This window comes from Furipterus horrens, unplaced genomic scaffold (assembly GCF_987537825.1).
Source record: "Furipterus horrens unplaced genomic scaffold, mFurHor1.1.pri manual_scaffold_6, whole genome shotgun sequence".
In the NCBI taxonomy this organism is placed as follows: domain Eukaryota; kingdom Metazoa; phylum Chordata; class Mammalia; order Chiroptera; family Furipteridae; genus Furipterus; species Furipterus horrens.
The window spans coordinates 106451358-106472755 of NW_028327176.1; the positions used below are offsets into that span (position 1 = coordinate 106451358).

Consider the following 21398-nt stretch of genomic DNA (forward strand, 5'->3'; position numbering starts at 1 on the left):
CTTAACCAAATGTAATCTTGACATGTTAACTAGGAAATAATTATTCTCATAACAGAAAAATTCCTCACTGTGCAGAAAGACTCTTCAACAATTACTTTTAATAATCAACTTTCCTTGGTTTTTACGATGTTTTAACTGTCAAAAACCCTGAAAAGTCATGAATTTAAAAGTTAATATGCAGACTCACTATCAGTAGAGAGAACGCAAAGAAGATAAAGCCACTCTGTAATTACAGTCTTCAACAATGATGAATTAACCTGATCATCAGGAACACATCTCTGGGTAATGTGAAGTGTACCTCAAGTAATGCCACGTTTGATGTACCTACTCATTCAATATTGAAATACTGGAGTTAACCTTCACTCTTTCTTCTCCCTTTCTGTCAATTAAATTGGCCCAGAAATCCCATCACTTTTATCTACAAAGTAGATCTCAGATCTGTGCCCTCTTGTTCATTCACATTGACATTGGTCTTCAATGCACTTGCTCAACAAATATCTCATTAGGGTTGACTATATAGTAGACTCTATTTTAGATTTTGGAGATACAGCTGTTAAAAGAATAAATGATATTTGCTTTATGACTTTTACATTCTTATTCAGGATTTCATTATTTGTTGCTTTAACTATAGCATTCATCTCATGATTTCTGCCTCCTCCCCCTGGAATTTGTCCTTCACACTAACACCATAGTTGTCCCTCTGAAAGACCATCAGGATTACGTCACATCCTGTATTCAGATTACTATCACAAGCTTTGTAAATGCCAAGTTTGGTAATCATGAGTACTCTTGAGAGCCTGAGCCAAATCTGTTTCTCCTACTTCATTTCCTGTCTCCCAGTGCTTTTCCCTGGTCACGTGGAACGAGGGACTGATCTTAGACTAGGCAGGGATAAGCTTTTCATGGCTCTTTGTGACTTTACACTTATTTATTGTGTCTAAAACTTTATACTTTTATTTCTGCCTGAAGGATTTCAACTCAGTTCTGTGAAGGGAGTGGTCTTTGCCTCCCACCGTTAATTTCTTCATCTGTAACCCACAGGAAAAAATTAAAACATGCTTTTATAAAAGTAGCAAGTAAAGAATTCAAATTATTTTATATTTTGTTTTTCATTTCACAGCATCACTCCTGTTAGACTGCCAGCCTCTTGAAGAAGGCGAGATATATCTTTGTACTAAATAGTAGTTTGCTGAATAAAAGCAGAAATACACGGAGTACACAAGAGATTCCATGCTTTCCCTTAAAAAAGGATATTCATGGGAATATAAATATTACTTAAAGAAAGTTTTACTTTAAGACTCTCGTTACCATATCAAGTATGATAATCACTGGATATATATATATATACCTCAATGGCAAAACCGAAACACAGGGAGAAAAAATGTTATCACTTAAAATCTTATAAAAAGTAGTTATTTGGTTCCAATAATTTGACTATCTGGACAAAGATTAAAGCAGGGTTTTAAGAAATCTGGTATTGTTTAGCATTGTTATCTGAAAGAACAAGATTCTTTTTAAAGGCAGCATGCATAAAGATATTCAGAACCTGTTTGGTAATTATCAGAGCAGGAGGTAGAAGAGGGTAAAGGAGCGATAAATGGTGATGGAAGGAGACTTGGGGTGGTGAGCACACAACACGATCTACAGACAATATATTATAGAATTTTACCTGAAACCTATTTAACTTTATTAACCAATGTCATTAACCATAAAAAGATATTCATAATCTTAGCAATACTAAGTGTTACATTATTCTTTAATGGGTTTTCATGCTTTACAGAATTTATGGTTTCTCCACTAAGACTTTAAACATGATTCCAAAAAAAAAAAAAAAAAAAATAGTGTTTCCAGAACTATCTAAAAGTGAGCAGATAAGATGAATCCAGAAGGAAGAGAGGAAATGATCATGTGCTTGAGGTTAGAGTAAACTCAATGTTGGGCACCACCATTTCTCAGCCACCCCAAGGGGAATGTGGCACCTGGGCTAAGACTTGTCCAGATTTTTTTTTAAATATCAACATTTCCCCAGATGTTGTTAAATTTTGAGAGAAAATGTACCTCAATATATCTTTGCAAATAATTGAGAATTTAATTTAATGAGGTAGAAAAAAATTGAAAATGACAATATAAACTTTATATTAAATACTGTCCCTTGAGGCAAAAAAAAAAAAAAGCCACTATTAAGACCTCTCAGGCTTGTGAACCTATTGTGCAACTTGTTTTAGAGTAGCATGTTTAAGGAAACAATCTAGAGTAAGGTTAAGTTCTGGTTAGTCTAAAATGCTTGTGAATAGTTCTTATAATGAAGAGATATAAGTGAAGGAAAGAAGAATGTAAATTCCTATATTTAGAGCAAATACGAATGTAATGAAGATTCCCATGTTCTCAAAAAGAGCTATTGACTTGAAAGAGGACATTTATGAAAATATATACATATTTATAGAAATTTTAGCCTATTGTTATAATGGCAAGAAAAGTTCAATGCCACAATTCTGGAACATAAGTATATTTAGGAAATTATGACTTTCAGAGGTCAATAAGGGAGGCCTTCTCCTATAAATGACTAATATAAGTAGTTTTACATTGTATTGCTATATTAGATAATTTTCATTTCTGTTTGCATAAAGTTGTGGAAGAGGAACAAACTTTCTTCTGCCCTAGAGGTTCTTCTGGCTGGTCTAATAATCAAAAAGACATGAGATAGTTTAATAAGAGAAAATAACCAAATTTAATACATACATATGTACAGGAATTCCACATACATGAGGGCATCAGAGACCCCATATGCAGGAGAGATTCAGAGACAGAAAGTGAACATGAATGTATAAGATATCCTGAGCTAGGGATGAGGAAAGGTGCCTTGGAGGCTTCAAAAGGTCATTGCAGAATGTTAAAAAGAGCAGAGCTTTAGTACATAGAAGTTTGCCCTGCTCTATAGACAGATCACCCCTGGCTGGTTTGGCTCAGTGGATTGAGCGTCGGCCTGCGAGCTAAGTGTCGCTGGTTCGATCTTCCAGTCAGGGCACATCAGAGAAGGAAAACTCTGACTCCAAAAAACCTCCGCTGCCTTGCGGCATACCTCTTCAGGGGAAAGGCTAAGGGAGTAAACCCCGACAGAAAATCCGGAGCCGGAGTCCCTAAGGCGGTTTGACGTTGTAGTCAACACCGGCAACTCCTGCGGCGCACCTGAAGCCAAGCTGTATTGACTCCGTCTTTCCCTTGGACCCTTCAGCTGCGAAGAGAGGGGGGTCTGCTGCATGGGCAACAGCAGACCCTCCATATCACCCTGCCCAGGCTCTGTAGCTTCAGCTTCACTGGAGAGGACACTCCAGCGTCATCGCAAGATGTCGATTCAACACGGGAGGAGACAGATACCGTGTCACTCCCGAGTCGGACTGCACAGCCATTCTCGGCGGTGCAGATAGACTCTTAAGAAGCTACACCATCGTCTCTCGAGACGGACAGCTGCCGACGACGACGACGATAGACAGATCAAAGGGAGTTATCTCTGGTAATCTCTTACGGGCAAGGTCTTTAATTCAAATTCTTCTAGGTAGTTAGCATGGGAGGCAGAAGTTTCTCTTGAGCATGTGGGTAAAGTTGCCTTCAACTCAAAAGAATCTATATGCCACAGAGGCATATTTTGGAGTGACTCATTCTAGACCCTTACAAAGTTTTTATTACATGAATTTGCTATGATACCAATGGAAAATTACCTAGGGCAAAGTGATTTTTCTTAGTCTTTCAGAGCATGGGGTACTGAGAAAATAACTCACAGGTCTGTTTTACAACACCCCATTGCGACTTTATGGTATATATTATTATTATCTTAGGAACTTTCTAGAGAAGAGAGTGGAGAGAAAAGTTAACTGAAGTTCATAGTGCCAGGTTAGATCCTGGCACCTCGCTTGTCATTTGACACAGATGGTGTAACATAGGGGAAGTGCATAATAGCTTCTATGGTGAGGTGTGATATTTTCTTTCCATCTGAATTTTGCATAAAAGTTAACATCCTTTGTTTATAATTTTCTTTCACAAGCATCCTAATCTCTGAAACGATATCAAATTCAGCAACCTTTCTTTACTTTTTCTCTCTCACCTTATTTGAAGACTTAATTTATTTTTATCTCCATTTTGAGATGTTTTATAATAATGTGAATGCTGGTATTCTCTCTGGGTTAAAAAATAACTGGCATTTTAAATAATGCATCTTAAAATTATAATAAACGGCAATCTTTTTTTTTATTGTTGACACTATTACAGATGTTCCTCATTTTCCCACCCCTTGCCCTCCACTCCCAACTTTCACCATGTTGTCTGTGTTCAATGGGCCCTGCATATATGTTATTTGGCTAATCTCTTCCAGTTCCCCCAACATCCCTCTCCTCTGAGATCTGTCAGTCTGTTCCATGTATCCATGCCTCTGGTCCTATTTTGTTCATCAGTTTGTTTTGCTCATTAGATTCCACATATGAGCAAGGTCATATGGTATTTGTCTTTCTCTGATGGGCTTCTTTTGCTTAGCATATTAATCTCCAGGTCTGTCTGTTGTCATGAAGGGTTAGCATTCCTTCTTTTATACAGCCATGTAGTATTCCATTGTGTAAATGTACCACAACTTTTTTTTATCTACTCATCTATTGATGGGTACTTGGGCTATTTCCAGATCTTGGCTATTGTAAATGACACTGCTATGAATGTAGGGGTGCATATATTCTTTCTGATTTGTGTTATGGGATTCTTAGGATATATTCCCAGAAGTGGGATCACTGAGTCAAATGGCAATTCAGTTTTTAATATTTTGATGAAACACCATACAGTTTTCCACAGTGGCTGCACCAGTCTGCATTTCCACCAACAGTGCACTGGGGCTCCCTTTTTTCAACATCCTTGCCAGCACTTTTTGTTTTTTTATCTATTGATGGTAGCGATTCTGGCATGTTTGGGGTGACACCTCATTGGAGTTTTAATTGGCATCTTACTGATGATTAGTGATGCTAAGTATTTTTTCATGTCTATTCTCTATTTGTATATCCTCTTTGGAGACCTGTCTACTCAGGTCTTCTGCCCATTTTTAAATTGGATTGTTTATTTTATTGGTGTTGAATTGTATAAGTTCTTTATATATTTTAGATATTAACCTTTTATCAGATGTATCATTGGTGAATATGTTCTCCCATACAGTGGGTTCCCTTCTCACTTTGTTGATGGTTTCTTTTGCCTTGCAGGAGCATTTTAGTTTGATGTAGTCCCATTTTTTTCCTTTTCTTTTGTTTCCCTTGCCCTACGAGATATATTAGCAAAAATATTTCTACACAAAATGTCTGAGATTTCACTGCATGTATTTTCTTCTAGGAATTCTATGGTTTTGCAACTTACATTTAAGTCTTTAATTCATTTTTAGTTTATTGTGTGTGGTGTAAGAAGATGGTCTACTTTCTTTTTTCTTTTTTTCGCATGTACCAGTACAATTCTTCCAACACCATTTATTGAAGAGACTGTTTTTATTGCATTGTATGCTCTTGCTCCTTTGTCAAATATTGATTGACCATAAAGACATGGGTTGATTTCTGAGCTCTGTTCTACTCCATTGACTTATATGCCCATTCTGATGCCTGTGCCAGGCTGTTTTGATTATAATGGCCTTGTAGTATAGTTTGACATTTAGTATTGTGATCCTTCCAGCTTTGTTCTTCTTTCTCAAGATTGCTAAGACATTCAGGGTCTTTTTTGGTTCCATATAAGTTTTTGGAATAAGTGTTCTAGATCTGTGAAATATGCCACTGGTATTTTAATAGGAATTGCAGTGAATCTATAGATTACTTTGAGTAGTTTGGACATTTTAATTATGTTAATTCTTCCAATTTAATAACACGGTATATTCTTCCAGTTGTTTGTTGTTCCTCTATTTCTTTCATGAATGTCTATCATTTTCTGAGTACAGGTCTTTTACCTCCTTGGTTAGCTTTTCTCCTAGATACCTTATTTTTTTGTCACAATGATAAATTAGATTGTTTTCTTAGTCTTTTGTTCCTGAGAGCTCATTTTTGGTGTATTAGAGAGTGATGCTTCTTAAAAGAAAAAACTACAGCACTCCAAAGAGTTGATAGATTTGCAACATTAGAATCATTGCTGTCTATTACATCATTCAAAATTTTATTTAGATAATCACAACAAAATTTACAGTAATATAAGAAAAATACAAGCAATTGAACAAAAAAAGTAAAAATGATATTTTACATTACTTAGATGTCTCCAAAGTAAGGTAGTTTATTTTATTTATAATTATTTGCTGATATTAGAAAGACTCTACAACAATACTAAAGTGTCTCTTTTCCTTTGTGAGGAAATGTTCTGTTTTCTTCGAATTAGTTAGTCTCAAATCTGTTGGTAATAGAATGATATATAGTAATTATTTTGCTAAATCTTAACTTCATGTGCCATTTTAGATCTTCATGTTCCCCAAAAGTGTCTCAATATTTATGAGAGTCACTAGGGGTATCTAAAATGGTCTTATTAATAAATGCAATATTTGTTTCATGGTGTTTTTTCCTTGTATGTCTTTTCTGTCCCCCCCCCCCCGCCCCCCGTTGAATGTTTTATTCTGCATGCACCATCCTCAATGCATTGGAGCCCAAGAAGGTTGAAAGATCTTACAAAGAAACTTCTATATACTTTTAGTGCTGCCTTCTATTTGAGTGTTATTAAAGTTTAATAGAATATACAAAGTTTTTTACAAAGTAGTTCTTTTGGGTTTTATTAACAAGTCTGATTTCCACCTTCCCCAACTCTGAACTTTCCTGAGTCCAGAGTAACAGGGAACAAATGATACTCTCAGTTGCCTCTTCTCTCTTTTGATTAAGGCTTAATTATTGGATCAAGCTTGCCATGGCTGATACAAACTTCTTTTTTATTTTTAAGATTTTATTTATTTATTTTTAGAGAGAGGGGAAGGGAAGAAGAGAAATATCAATATGTGTTTGCCTCTTGTGTGTCCCCAGCTGGGGACCTGGCCTGCAACCCAGGCATGTACCCTGATTGGGAATCGAATCAGCAACCCTTTGGTTTGCAGGCCAGTGCTCAATCCACTGAGCCACACAAGCCAGGGCTGAATATCTATTTCTTGATTGGAGTATCTTTTCTGGAGGCTCCTTAGTGCCTTAACCAAGTCTGCCCCCAACTTCTTTCCAAATCTGGTAGGATCTCAGATATGGGGTTCCTTAGTTGTCTGTATAATTTTGGAGTTAACTATTTGCTTAGATTTTTCTGATTTAGTTTTGTATTTTATGTTAAGTAACCAGTAGCCAGGCCATCGAAAGAAAGCTTGATTGAGTGTTAAATGCTTTTAAAATTGTATTGATAGCCATGATAAGTGAGAAGAAATGAGTGACTTGAGGTTTCAGATATGATCTACTTGAAGTATATTATGGTTTTTAAAGATTTGTAGGCACATATATGACTGGTAAGATTTTTTCAGTGGTGATGGATTTTCAGGAAAGTTAAAAAGATGTAAATGCAATTACAAAACTACAAAAATGGTTTTGGAAATTGAATCAATTTAAACTTACCCATTATACTACCCAGATATTTGAAAACTTAACATGTTCTTGTCTGCCCTGTATGTAGCAGCGAACTAAAAGAGACATGGCAATCAGTGTAATAACCACTTCTAGCCTCTAGCAGGAACAAGAGAAAATAAAAATTGTTATTTAGTGTTTTCCCACACCCAAATCACCTTTTATGCCTCACTCTCATGCCAAATGATCCAAATATATTAATATATTTTTATGAATGCCTCAAGATCTCTACCATAAAACCGTCATCTTTAGGCAAGACCTCCATGCCATGTGGTACCATTATCCTATTCTGTACCCAAAAGAAAATAACCTTCTATAAACTGACTTGTTAAAAATATTTGAACAACAAAGCTGTGTCTCTTCCAGGAATGTTTGTTATGCTATGGCACATCATAACTTGATGTGAACTCTGATGTTGGGATTTGGAAAATTAGGGGTGGATTGATAGGGTGACATCTGGGCAGAACTATGTCCTCACAATCCATTAAATCCCCTGAACGTGGTCTTCAATATGCTTTTTCAACATAAAAGTGATACTGTTCAGAACACAGTGTCATTGGGAACTCTATTACTTGTAAGAGAAGTAATAGAACATATTAAAAAGAGTGTGGGATTTGGAGTCCTGGTTCAATATTTCCCACTCTATGTTATTTCATTAGTAAATAGAATGTGTTAGTAACACCTACCTCACTGGGTTTAGTTAGGAGAAAAAAATGAGATATTGTAGGTTTGAGTTATTTATGAACTGTTACATGCTACACTGAAAATGAGCCAGTACTGGGAATATAGAATTTTATTTCCATATATACACATGTATATAGAAACTCCACATTAGGTGCATAGCCATTTTATAAAATAATATATACATATGACCATTATAACAAAAATTCTCTTATCTACAACAATGATCTATATTGATATTGTTTTTTATTATCATTAGTCTTGGTGACTTGTAATTTATACCATTATGTAGAGTTTCAGAGGGCTAGATATAAATAAAAGAGGAATTTAAGTACTTTAAAACCTCTGTGAAGTCATAAAGCATTTGCCTCTCTCTCTATTACTTATTTCTTTAGCATAATACTGTCTAGGTATAACCATGTTCTCAAAAATGGCAAGTTTTTATTCTTTTTTACAGTTGAATAACATTTCATTGTATATATGTACCATGTTTTCTTTATCCATTTTATCTAGATGCAAGTCATTTTTAATCATACCAATATTTATTATTATTATTATTATTATTTATAGATGGGGCACATTGAGAGGAGCCCGGGGGCGGAAAGAAAAATTTTGGGTATGTAACCCTACTTGAATTTCTACTGTAAAGTGAATGTTTCAGAATCGTCTGTGTCTCTGCTTCCTGCTTTGTATTATCTAGTCACATCCTAACTCACTGTACTGTTGTTTGTAACATTGGCATATTCTGCAACCAAAAACTCATTGTAATCATTAATATATACTAATGTATATTAATAGTTTTTCTCAACTATTCTAATTTCAAATTGTAAAAAAAAACAATATTTTTCTATTGTCATCTATATTAAACTTAAAGTAATTGTTAGACTTCTTGCATATATGTCAATTAGTTTTGTGTTCTTACAGTATTTATGCTATAGATGATGCTTTTGTAATATTTGTGTCAATTATTTATGTATAGGAAGACAAAAAGAATTTCATCATCTTTTGGGATCAGATCAATTAACTATACAAATGGCTACAGATATAATTCTCACAGTGTGTGAAGATAAAGTGTTTCTGGGAGAAATGAAAGAAAACATTCCCCATTTTTATTTTATATACAGAATTTTTGTGTTAGGAGACTAAGTTTGAAGGAAGTTTAAGTTTAATGTGTATAAAGTGGTGACTTTATATACATTAAGTATTGCAAAGTGCTTACCAAAATAAGGTCTGTTAACACATCCATTACCTCATATAGTTATCATTTTTGGTGTGTATGGTGAGAACATTTAAGATATATTCTCTTACTATCTTTCAAGATTGCAATACATTATTGTTAACTATAATCCCCATGCTGTATATTAACTCCTCATAACTTACTCATCTTGTAACTAGAAGTTTGTATCCTTTGACTAACATTAACCCAACAAAATAGATAACCTAGATTAAATAGATAAGGTCCTAAAAACACGAAATATACCAAGACTAAATCATGAAGAAATAGAACATATTAATAGAACAGTGAGTAAGAAGATTAAATCAGCATTCAAAAACTTCCTAATAAAGAAACAGGACAAGGTGGTTTCACTGGTGTACTCTACTAAACATTAAACAAAGAATTAATGCCAATTCTTCTCAAACTAATCCAAAAAAATTGAAGAGAAGGTGTACTCCCAAACTTATTTTATGAGATCAGAATTAACCAGATACAAGGCCAGATAAGGACAATGAAAAAATAGAAACTATAGACCAAATATCCCTGATGAACATACATGCAAAAATTATCAACAAAATACTAGCACACTGACTTCAACAATACATTGAAAGGTCATATACCATGACCAAGTTAGATTTATCTCTGGGATGCAAAGATAGTTCAATATATGCAAATAAATATGTGATACACCATACTAATAAAATTAAAGATAAAATTTATATAATCACTTCAATTGATAAAAAAAGCATTTGACAAAATTCAACATGATTTTATGATATAAATACTCAGAAAATTGAGTATAGAGAAAACATTCCTTAACATAATAAATGCCATATGTGGCAAATCCACAGTAAACATTATACTCAATAATGAAAGGTTGAAAGCTTTTCTGCCAAGATCAAGACCAAAACAAGTATGCCTACTCTTACTTCTCTTAATCAATGTAGACTTGAAGTACTAACTGGAGCAATCAGGCAACAAAAAGAAATGAAAAACATCCAAATTGGAAAGGAAGAAGCGAAGCTGTCTCTGTTTGAAAATGATATATTCTCATATATAGAAAAACCTTGAAAATTTCATCAAAAACTATTAGAACTAATAAATGAGTTCAGTAAAGTTGCAGGATACAAAATAAACATGCAAAACTCAGTTACATTTCTACATATTAACAACAAGCTATCTAAAAAATAAATAATAAAAAAAATCCTACTTACAATAGTATAAATAGATATTCAGGATGAAATTTAACCAAGGAGTTATACTAAAAATTATAAGAAATTAAAGAAGCAGCAAATACATGAAAGGCTACCCCATGTTTATGAATTGGAAGAATTCATACTGTTAAAATGTTCATATAACCCAAATCCATGTATAGATTCAATGCATCCCTGTCAGAATTTCAATGACAGCTTCCACAGAAGTAGATAAAACAATCCTAAAATTCATTAAAAAACCACAAAAGACCCTGAATAGCCAAAGCAATCCTGAGAAAGGGAACCTGAGCTTCAGGCAGCATACTTTCTGATTATAAAGCTGTAGTAATGAAAACAGAGTGATGCGAGCATAAAAATATATGCATAGACCAGTGACAGAGAATGAAAACCCAGAAGTAAACCCACTGACATGTGACCAAGAAATATTTGACGAGAAAGCCTAGAAGATATATGGGGAAAATACAATCTCCTCAGTAAGTGGTTTTGGGAAAACTGGATAACCACATGCAGAAGAATAAATTCGGACCTCTCTCTTATACTACTCACAAACATTAACTTGAAATGGGTTAAAGACTTAATTGTAAGCCCAGAACTCTAAGACTTTTAGAAGAAAACATAGGGAACAAAAATCTCCTTGCCATTGGTCTTGGCAAAGATATTTTGTATAAGATACCAAAAGCACAAGCAACAAATGCAAAATTCAACATCAAACTAAAAAGCTTCTGCACAACTAAACAATCAGCAAAATAAAAAGGCAGCCTATCGAAAGGGAAAAAATATTTGCAAACTGTATATCTGTTAAAGGATAATATTCAAAATCTTCAAGGAACTCATACAACTCGATTACAAAAAGCCAAACAATCTGATTAAGAAATCAGCAAAGGATTTGAAGACATTTTTCCAAAGAAGATATAAAAATGGTCAACAGATATGTGAAAAGGTGCTCAGCTTCACTAACAGTCAGGGAAATGGAACGCAAAATCATACTGAGATACCTAGCCTCACATCTGTCAGGATAGCTACTATCAAAAAGACAAGAAACATGCACTAATGAGGATGTGGGAAAGGGGAACCCTTGTGCATAGTAAATTGGTGTAGCCACCATGAAAAACAGTATGGAGGCTCCTCAATAAATTAAAAATAAAACTACCATATGGTGATGCAAAATCTCACTTATTAGTATATATTCAAAGAAAATGAAAAAAGAATATTGAAGACATATCTGTACTCCCCTGCTCATTACAGCATTATTTGCAATAGCCAAGACATGGAAACACCCTCACTGTCCATCCTCAGGTAAGTGAATTAAGAAGATGTGGTATATACAAGGTGGGCAAAAGTAGGTTTATAGTGTGAGTATGTGAAACACAGAGTTTATTCTTATATTATTACTTATTTATTTTGTATTATTTTTCATACAAAAACAACTGTTAACCTACTTTTGCCCCACCCTGTGCATTACACAATAAAATAGTATTTAGCCTTAAAGAAGAAAATTCTGCCTTTTGTGACAACTTGGACGAGCCTTGAGGACATTATACTAAGTAAAATGTCAGACAGATGAGAAAAATATTGTATTTTCTCACATACAGAATTTTTAAAAACTGAACTCATAGAAACAGAGAAGAGAATATTGCCAGGGTTTTGGGGTTAGGGGAGATGGGGAGATGCTGGTCAAAAGGTACAAACTCCCAACTACCAGGTAAATAAGATCTCAGGATCTAATGTACAACATGGCAACTATAATCATCAATACTTTATTGTACAAGGGGGGACTCCCAATAAGTGGAATTTATTTATAAACAATTGTGTATTTATTCTTACATGTTTAAGCTTCAGTCACCTCTAAAGTACTCTCCATATCAAGCAGTACACCTATCAAGACATTTTTTTCCACTGCTCAAAACGGTTTTTGAACTCATTGAATTTGATGCCTTTTAGTGCTTCTGCTGTTTTTTGTTTCACCTCTTCCACATCAGCAAAACATTTCCCTTTGAGGACTTTTTTCATAGGGGAAACAAAATGTCTCTCAGGATGAGATCAGGTGAATAGGGAAGGTGGGGCATAGGGGACATGCCATTTTTTGGTCAAAAACTGCTGGACACCCAGCATGGCATGAGCAGGTGTGCTTGTAAATACCCATCATGAAATGAGCAAATGTGTCATCTTCAAAAAGAATTCACTGAAGCCAAACACAGTCTCTCACAAGGGCGCCAGCAGGTACATTGATATAGATGGGTTCCTAGAATGCTCCCCTAGCGGAGGAATTCTGTACTACAAGAGGCCTTCCCTCCAGAAGATATTTCATTTTTGGGGGGGGGGTTCCCCCTTCATATATTTGGAAGTTGCTCAGAGAGTAGATCTTAAGTGTTACCACCACATATACACAAAAATCACATACATGAAAAAAACAGAGCTGTTTACTAACATTATTGTGGTAATCATTTTGCAATAGATCTGTGTATCTAGTCATAGCGTATACTTTAAACTTACATGTTTTATGTTTTAATAGTATCTCAGTAAAACTAGGGGAAAAAAGGAAAAAAAGTCAAATCTTAAAAGAAATGAGAACATGCTTTTTCCTTTTTATTCTTATTCGAGGATATTTTTTAATTGCTTTTAGAGAGGGGGTGGGGACTGAGAGAGAAACATCGATTGGTTGCCTCCCATACATGCCCCTACTCAGACCAAACCCACAACCTAGGTATGCATCCTGACCAGGAATCGAACCCGCAACCTTTTAGTGTATGAGACAATGCTCCACCCAACTGAGCCACACCAGCAAGGGCCAGTTTTTTATTAAAGCTGACATTTTTGTTGCCGAATGAATCTGCCTTCTCTTATGTGGTAGAAAACACTGAAAGCTCACTGCAACATTATATGCCTTGAGAATATCAGTGTAGACCACATCCAAGAAAATGTTCCATCTTGGGCCCAGAGTAGGATGAGTGTGAGGCCAGCATAGAAGTTGTTGTTGTGAAGTCCCTAATTTACCAAATCCTGTGAATAATTTGTTATTATCTTATTGGGCTTTTCTGATGAATTTAGTTGTGGTCAGAAAAAGCACACTCCCTTCTGTGTGCCCTTTTGGCTTTCATGTTTTTTTTATATACTACTTTGATGCTTTTGCTTTCCTGTACAGTTAGTCCCTCAAGCTCTAAACCTAGGAGACATTCTGGACCTATCCCAACTTTCTTGCTAAACACCCTCATATTTAAAAAGTAAAAATAAAAAATGAAAGAAAATTTCTAATTCCCATTGATTTTACTTACTCAACATGCGTATTACTCTCCCTGTTTTCTCTGACCCTGTTAAGCCTTCCAACTTCATTATGGCTAGTTTTGCTTCCTCTTGTGTTGAAATTATTAAATCCATCCATCTCATTTTATACAAAATAATGCAATCAAATAACTTTTTTTTTTTTGGTCTAACTTGCTCTCATATGAAAAGCAACTCTAAAACTTGATATTATTTTCATTGTTATTTTTTCAATATGGATTTCCTTACCTCACATTCCAGCCTCATAACCTATTTCCTGCTTGTATTTTATGATCTAATTTTATAACAATATCATTGCTTCATTTCCCTGCTTCATTCTGCTTCATGCTTTGGTGTTTATGCTGTTTTTCCTTTTACCCAAATCTTCCCTGCTCCTTTTTAAAATCTGGTTAACAAGCATCTCATGTGGCATTTTTCCCCTTGATGAGTTTCCTGAACCATCCAAATAAGGGAGATGGCCCTCTGCTGATGTTAAGAGCACCCTCTGCATATTTCTGCCTTAGCACTTGCCTTATGCTGGTTGCATTTCATTAGAGTATAAGCTCCCTGAACAGAGGATAATACAGTATTCCCTCACGTATCACGGGTATTATGTTCCAGACCCCCCCCGCCACCATGAAGTAGGAACCTTATATTTATTCTACACTCTTAAACCTATGTAACTTTAACAACATACATATACAGTACCACAAAATCCTGCAATATAGCAAAAAATCCGCGATAAATAAATATAATATTCTTAAAAATCCCGCGATACAGTGAGGCCACGATAAGTGAACAGTGATATAGAGAGGGACTACTGTATATTATTTATCTTTGTTTCTCGAGTGCCTAGCACTGGGCCACTCACATAGTAGACACTATAGCAGGACCTTGTGTGTCTTCTGATGTTTCATTTCAAGCTCTCATGCATGTGCTACTGTTGTCTCTGAGGTGCTCAGAGGTGTTACACCAATCCTGGCTATTGCCAACATAAATGCACATGTATATTAATCTAACTGATGAATAATATAACTTTTATTCTTATTTAGAAAATATATAATTTATAATAAGCCTACAGGTATTTAAAGCTACATATGAGTCCACCTTGTTTTTACAGGCAGAATTTTAAAATATCAAAGTATAATATTCAACATTTTTTTTTTTTTTTTTTTTTGCAGATTGCTGCCAATTCCTGGGGAAAGTCATGGGGAGAGAATGGCTATTTCAGGATTCTTCGAGGAGTAAATGAGTCTGACATTGAAAAATTGATTATCGCAGCTTGGGGCCATCTAAGTTCAGATGAGCCATAACACATCATCAGATTTCCTAAACCATGCATTTAAGTAACTTCTTAAATTGGAATTAAGCAATGTGAGGTTCTCTGTGACTGTGAATTATTTGCTTCTTCACCTTGTTATTATAAATCTGCTTGTTTTCTTGTTTTATCCCAGGTTTTATGCTCTTACTTTCTGTACGTTACTGAGTATATGAAAACACTGAGAGAGAACAGCAGAGTGGCTAGATACATGCCTTTAAGGTTCCCTCTTGTCTTTTCTCTCATGACAATGTGCTTTTGACTTTGATAGTTCACAGACAGTGATGGCACTTGTCTTAAAGATCCATAGCATTCATTTGTAAATGATTTGGTTTCTCCCTTTGACCAATGAGGGCTTTCAACTACAAAAACAATGGAAGCACCAATTTACATTCTTTATGACTTTTTTCAACCAAATAATGCCTCCTTAATTCAGAACTTGTTTATATTTTCCCAAAAGCAATGAAAATAGATTGTTAATTGTTTCTTTCAATAAGCTATGTTTTGTTTCTTTTCATTTGAATTTACAATCGAACACAAAAGGAAAGTAACTCTCCACAGCAAATAACTACTCTTAATGGTACTGTGGAATGGAATGGCAGGTAAAGTGGAGAAGATGCTAAGTGTTGAACAGCTTAGAGGCTAACAATAGAAGTATAGTCTTGGCACATAGACACCTTACTTTTGGAAGCCAGTACACTTTGCATAAAGTCTATTAAAATCAGCTGCAAAAATGTATATGGAAAGATAACATATTTACCCCCAAACAGCAGTATGCCCTGAGCCAGATGAACAAATCCACTAGAAAGTCAGCTAAACTGGTACTAATTTGAATCTAATTTTTAGTTTTCTATGGTCAGAAAAATAAAAATCCATCATCATAATGGTCTGGAAAAGAATATAATTTTTTTCACAATTCACTGGCACTTTAATAGGTAAACTAATAAATGAAGAAGCAAAGCTGATCAGTAAGTGAGCATCGCCAATTGTAACTACAATGGTGGAATATCCATGGCCTTTGTTTCTGGGCACTTTTTCATCTTAATTCTCAGTGTGGAGCTTTTCTATGTCATTGTGCCCAAAGGTGCCCTGATTAAATAAGCCAGACATGCTGAACATGGGAGGAAGCAGAGCACAGAAAGGTGAAGTGCAACTACTGTTTTCTCCATTTTTCACTGCAGCTTTATTCATATGGTTTCTCCTTGGAAAATATACATGAGTCAGAATCACTTTGTTGAAACTGGCTAGTGTTTCCCCAGAGAGTCGAGAAATGATTTGGTTTGGTTTCAGTTTGGGTTTCTTTAGATGCAGCCCCAGAGATAAATTTTTGAATGCAAATGGGGTGAAGGGAACATTGAGGAGGGGGGGCAGTGACACAAGGTATTGAAGGTGGACAGTGAAGACGCACTAACAAGCAAAGCAGCACCACAGGGGACTGGTTCTTATCCCACTGGGGACTGTTGATAAATCCTCAGACATGTGCCCGCCCACCCCCAAGAAAAAAGTTCATTGGTTGAGAGCTGCTCCTGGGGTCCATGAATTCTCTGGCTGTTCTGATCTGGCATAAGTGTGGGAAAAGCTGGCTCCAGTGTCAAGAAAAAGATACACAGGCAAAGAAATGCAAGTTTTGGTGGTTGGATGTCAGATGTCAGGTTGATGTCCACTGAAATGATGCAGATGAGGGGGTACAGGCAGAGCACCAACAGTGTCTCTGCTAAAGGTATTAAAATACTTTCAGAACATCACGTAGGTGCTGAAGACTGATGAAATAATAAATAATAAGGTGCTAAAATGTAAGGTGGCTAACATTGCTTTTAAAAACAGTTAATGGGATTAGTTTGATCCAACCTATCCTTGTTATATATTTCAATAAATGGACAAAAATTGTGGAATTAATTTTTTCATTGTGGTGTGTGGTTCTAGATTATAGGCCAAAATTCCACTGTTTTAAAATTTCCTACTCTTCTAACCATACCAACTGGCGAGGAAACCGATCCCAACAATTTGAAGGAAAAAAAAAATAGAATATAACAATAGTAAGTGCCATGGGAAGGCACAAGATATGTCAGTTCAGCAAATACACGCAGAGCTAAAGGAGAGACACAGACTAGCTGGCAGAGAACTATAAAAGAATAAGAAAAATATTATTAGGCTTTTGGCTTGTTGAGGCAATGTCTTCCTTTAAATAATGTTGCTTTTTATTTTTATAGCTTTAAGAGCATATTTGGTTCTATTTATTATCCAAAGCCCCTGAGTTATCAACCTTTAGAAAACACTAATTGACATTTTTTTGCCCACTCTAGGGACCGAGTAAATATTTGTAGAACTGATTTGACTGATGACTAGATGGTCTCTTCCTGTTGTGGCCTTTCCTGCTTGTGATGTTCCCTACTCACGTCAGAGAGACTGAGCAATGGAAAGGACCAGACATATGGTGTATATGTCTTTAGAGTTCCTATCTCTCTGTTTGCATGTGTGGGGTTTTATAGTTTGTGTTAAAAATATATAAGAAAAAAATTGTCTGCAAAAATCATTTAACTCAGCCAGGACAATGTGTCTCAAATCAGATAATACTGTAAACACTAAGATCTTATTTTCTTCTGTTTCAATCATAAATTTGTGCCATTTATGTGCTTTTGATGAGTTCCAGTTTAAACTGGTTATTGTATGTAATTTTTCCGGGGAAAGAGATAATAGTCCAATATAGCCCATTGAAGCAAAACTTGACACTCCCTTCAGTTGAATAATGCTTCTTTCTTCAGTTGTCATTAGGGAATATGCATAAGGAAGAAGTAGAAAAGAACTTAAAGATGGGGCTCATGCCCTTTCTACTTCACAATGTTTGTCTTTTCTCTTTATATTCTAAACAATGAAAAGCCTTCCTGTATTTTTACAATGCATATTCACAAATTCTCTTAAAAGTGCATACAATAGAATGAAGTCAGTTGGTATTCAGTCAGAAAAAAGAAGACATCTTAAGTGTTTCCAACAGAAGGACTGTAGTGAAAAGAAGTGGTTACTTAGGTGGTGGAGGAACAGAGAAGGCCAAAGAGGGTGGTGAATCCTTTTAGGGATGGTCAGTCACAGGAAGCTGCCATCATCTGAAGGGATGAGGTGAAAAGGCAGGCTATTGGAATATAGAAGCTGGTATTTTCCTGTTGTTCCTGGAAGCATGACTGGCCTGTCAGGTAGAAGACAGAGTCATAAAAAGACATGGTGCCACCAAATTTGCCAACTGAGTCAGAGAGGAAGGAGAAGATACATTGAGGCTTCCCCTTTTCTTATGCCTTGCTAGCTCTCATCAATGCCTCTCATTGGCTGATCTGCTGAAAAGTGACTGTTTCGGAAGGTTATGAAATTGAGCTGTCGGAGTCAGCCTTCACTTTTATCTGCTACAAAGGAGAATAGGATAAGGACAAGGAATAAATAAGAGGGTAAACATAGAAAATAAAATTTTAATTCATCCCATATGGATATTGAAAATTAAGCTTATGTAAATGAATAGTTTCTCAATGATTGATTAGCTCATGAGCTCAGTCCCTGATTAATGCATATGTCTTAAGGACTGCAATGTTTGCTATTACATGTTTTTCTTTTTCTTTCTTTCTTTCTTTCTTTCTTTCTTTCTTTCTTTCTTTCTTTCTTTCTTTCTTTCTTTCTTTTCTTTTCTTTTGTGTGTGTGTGTGTGTGTGTGTGTGTGTGTGTGTGTGTGTGTGTGTGGCCAGGTTAAAATCTTTTGACCTCTAGAGAATGTATTATACTCTATAATGAAAAGTAGTTTCACAGTAGTTTCTAGAGACTGGTGTTTACCGCCATTGTCTATCAAAAGGATTGTGATGATCTGATCTCAAGACTTCTATTTTTCTTTGGGAAAAGTTGATTCCATTTTGGAAAGAAAAAAGGATGAAAAAGAGAGTAGTATGTTACAAACAACTGTTTTATGAAATGCTTTAAGAGAGAAAAAGCATCAATTCTTCAGATAATATTGTGTCTGAAAGGACTCTTCCAAAGAATTCACAGCTATTCCTTCAGAGAAGTCAATATAGGAGAGAAAAGTCTAATACTATCAAGAATGGAGTGATTGAATGAAGAGAATAAGCTGTTCCATCTTCAGTCACTAACACTACTGTACATCATTTTGCTACCATATCTGATAGGAATGCTTAAAAAATTATTGACAGGTATATTCAATAAAGTGGGATTTCTCCCCAGAGACACCATCAGTAAGAACCTCATTAATTAGAAAAAGAATTGGCAAAGGACTGTCATCTCTACCCACTGTGAGACAAGCTGCTTAATTCTGTTTTCTTCTGAGATTATAAGGGAATTTTATATATCTAGTTATACAGAATTCAAGATATATCTGGTATTACATCTACCATTTTAAATATTCATAATTCACAGGCTGCTGAGAAGTCCTGCAATAAAGTTTGGCAAAGCACTTCCTGGATTTCAGTCCTCACTCATCTTGAGCAGATACTATTCTGCAGTGATCAACAGGTACAATTATGTACAGTGGTTCCACATATGGGCAAAGACCCTTTTCTCCTAAAAATTGCCATTAAATCACATATTATCTATTCAATATTTGTTACTTGCTTCCCATGTGCACTTAACTCCTGTGCTAGGTACTAGATAAATAGCAAGGAACCCAGAGGAGAGACAGCGCCTGCCTTGTCTTATCTCAAAAATTATTCTTTTGTAGAACACACTTTGGCAGATACTGGCCTAGATATAGTTTTGAAAAATAAGTCCTGTAATGAGCTCTTAGGGAGAAGTTGCCATAACCTTACCTCTGACTTTTGATATTGTAAGGAGCATTTATTTTTATCTCCACATCAACTTCGGTGTCACTCTCAGAATGCAGTCATGGGCTGGGTGTCTCTGGATTTAGTCTGAAATGCCTTTGATAGTGCCCTGGGGTACAAAGTCAGAGACTGCTATATATGAGTGCCCTTAAAGTATGTGAAGGAACCGTGCTCCAGGGAAGTGTGTTTTAAGGAGAGCTCAAGTTTTCAGTGATCCTTATTTCAAAGACATTCTAAACTTATTCTGTGAAAGACAAGTATTATCATCTGTGAGGGATACATTCCAAGAATTTTGTGAGTGTCCAACAATTCATAATATAGTACAGAACCCCAACACAAATTAGCTTAAGCCAGAAAGAAATGACATTGACTTATAAAATCAGAGTGATCAAGAAGGGGATTTAGCTATAAGCAGAGCTGGCTCAAGGGTTTAAATGATCCCATCAGTTCAATGCTTTTTTTTTTTTCAAGGTCTCAGCTCTTTTTGACTCCATGTGGCCTCTTTCCAGGTACATTTTCTGTTTGTGCCAAGAAGATGGCTACTAGAAGTTTCATGTCAACGAATTATAATAATTGAGATTCAGTTTCTGAATCTGTAAACTAGAGTTATAAATACTTATAACTCTTACTTGCATGAGTAGTAATTGAGAAAGAGTATGCAACATTTCTACATGATTATTAGTAAGAGTAAACTATAAATAGATGACAGCTATTATCATCACCAGTATCATTATTGTTTTCATGATCATTATGTTGGAAAAATTCTTGTCATGCATCTAAGCTACCGATAATTCTAGTCCTTGGCTGGGGAAGTTATAGACAACTTTTGATTAATGGCTAAGATCTGTCATCTTTCTAGACTGTTCACTTTTTCTTTAAGGCAATTATACCTCACAAAGCTAGATCCCCCTCTCAATCACCCATTTTGTAGGTCAGCATCAATCAGTGGCTTTCCTTTAATATATAAGTGATAGTTACTCTCACAGCAGGCTCATAGTCTGTAGTATTTAAATCCCAGCATCAGAGATATTAAAATGGGACAAGTCATTGACCTACAAAACCACAAATGTTAAATCTTTCAGTTTTAATTTTATATTTCCTGTTGAGAATCATTAGGGCTTGGCAAAATGTATATAGTAAACCATAAGCTGTTCTAAGGTGAAGACTATGTCTTGTTCCTTAGTATTTCTACCCCCAGTAGCAAACACAGTTTATGCAGAATAAATATTTGGTAAATAATTATCAAATAGATGTATATTGAATACATCATTTCAGAACAAAACTGCTTTAACTTCTCATCCCACACCGTCATTACCACTTCCTGCC

At 35.4% G+C, this 21398-nt stretch overlaps 1 protein-coding gene across 3 annotated transcripts in view; it reads left to right on the forward strand.

The window, feature by feature from the left end:
• The window catches only part of TINAG (tubulointerstitial nephritis antigen), a 79405-nt gene extending 62245 nt beyond the window's left edge, over window positions 1–17160 (forward strand). For 2 of the 3 annotated variants that reach the window (XM_090282606.1, XM_090282607.1), the window contains 2 exons: window positions 8829–8874; window positions 15128–17160. In XM_090282606.1, coding sequence (XP_090138732.1) covers window positions 8829–8874; window positions 15128–15259 — 178 coding nt within the window. In that variant the 3' untranslated portion in view covers window positions 15260–17160. The remainder of the gene's footprint in view (window positions 1–8828; window positions 8875–15127) is intronic. The other variant, XM_090282608.1, reaches the window with a different exon arrangement.
• The last annotated feature ends 4238 nt before the right edge of the window (window positions 17161–21398 follow it).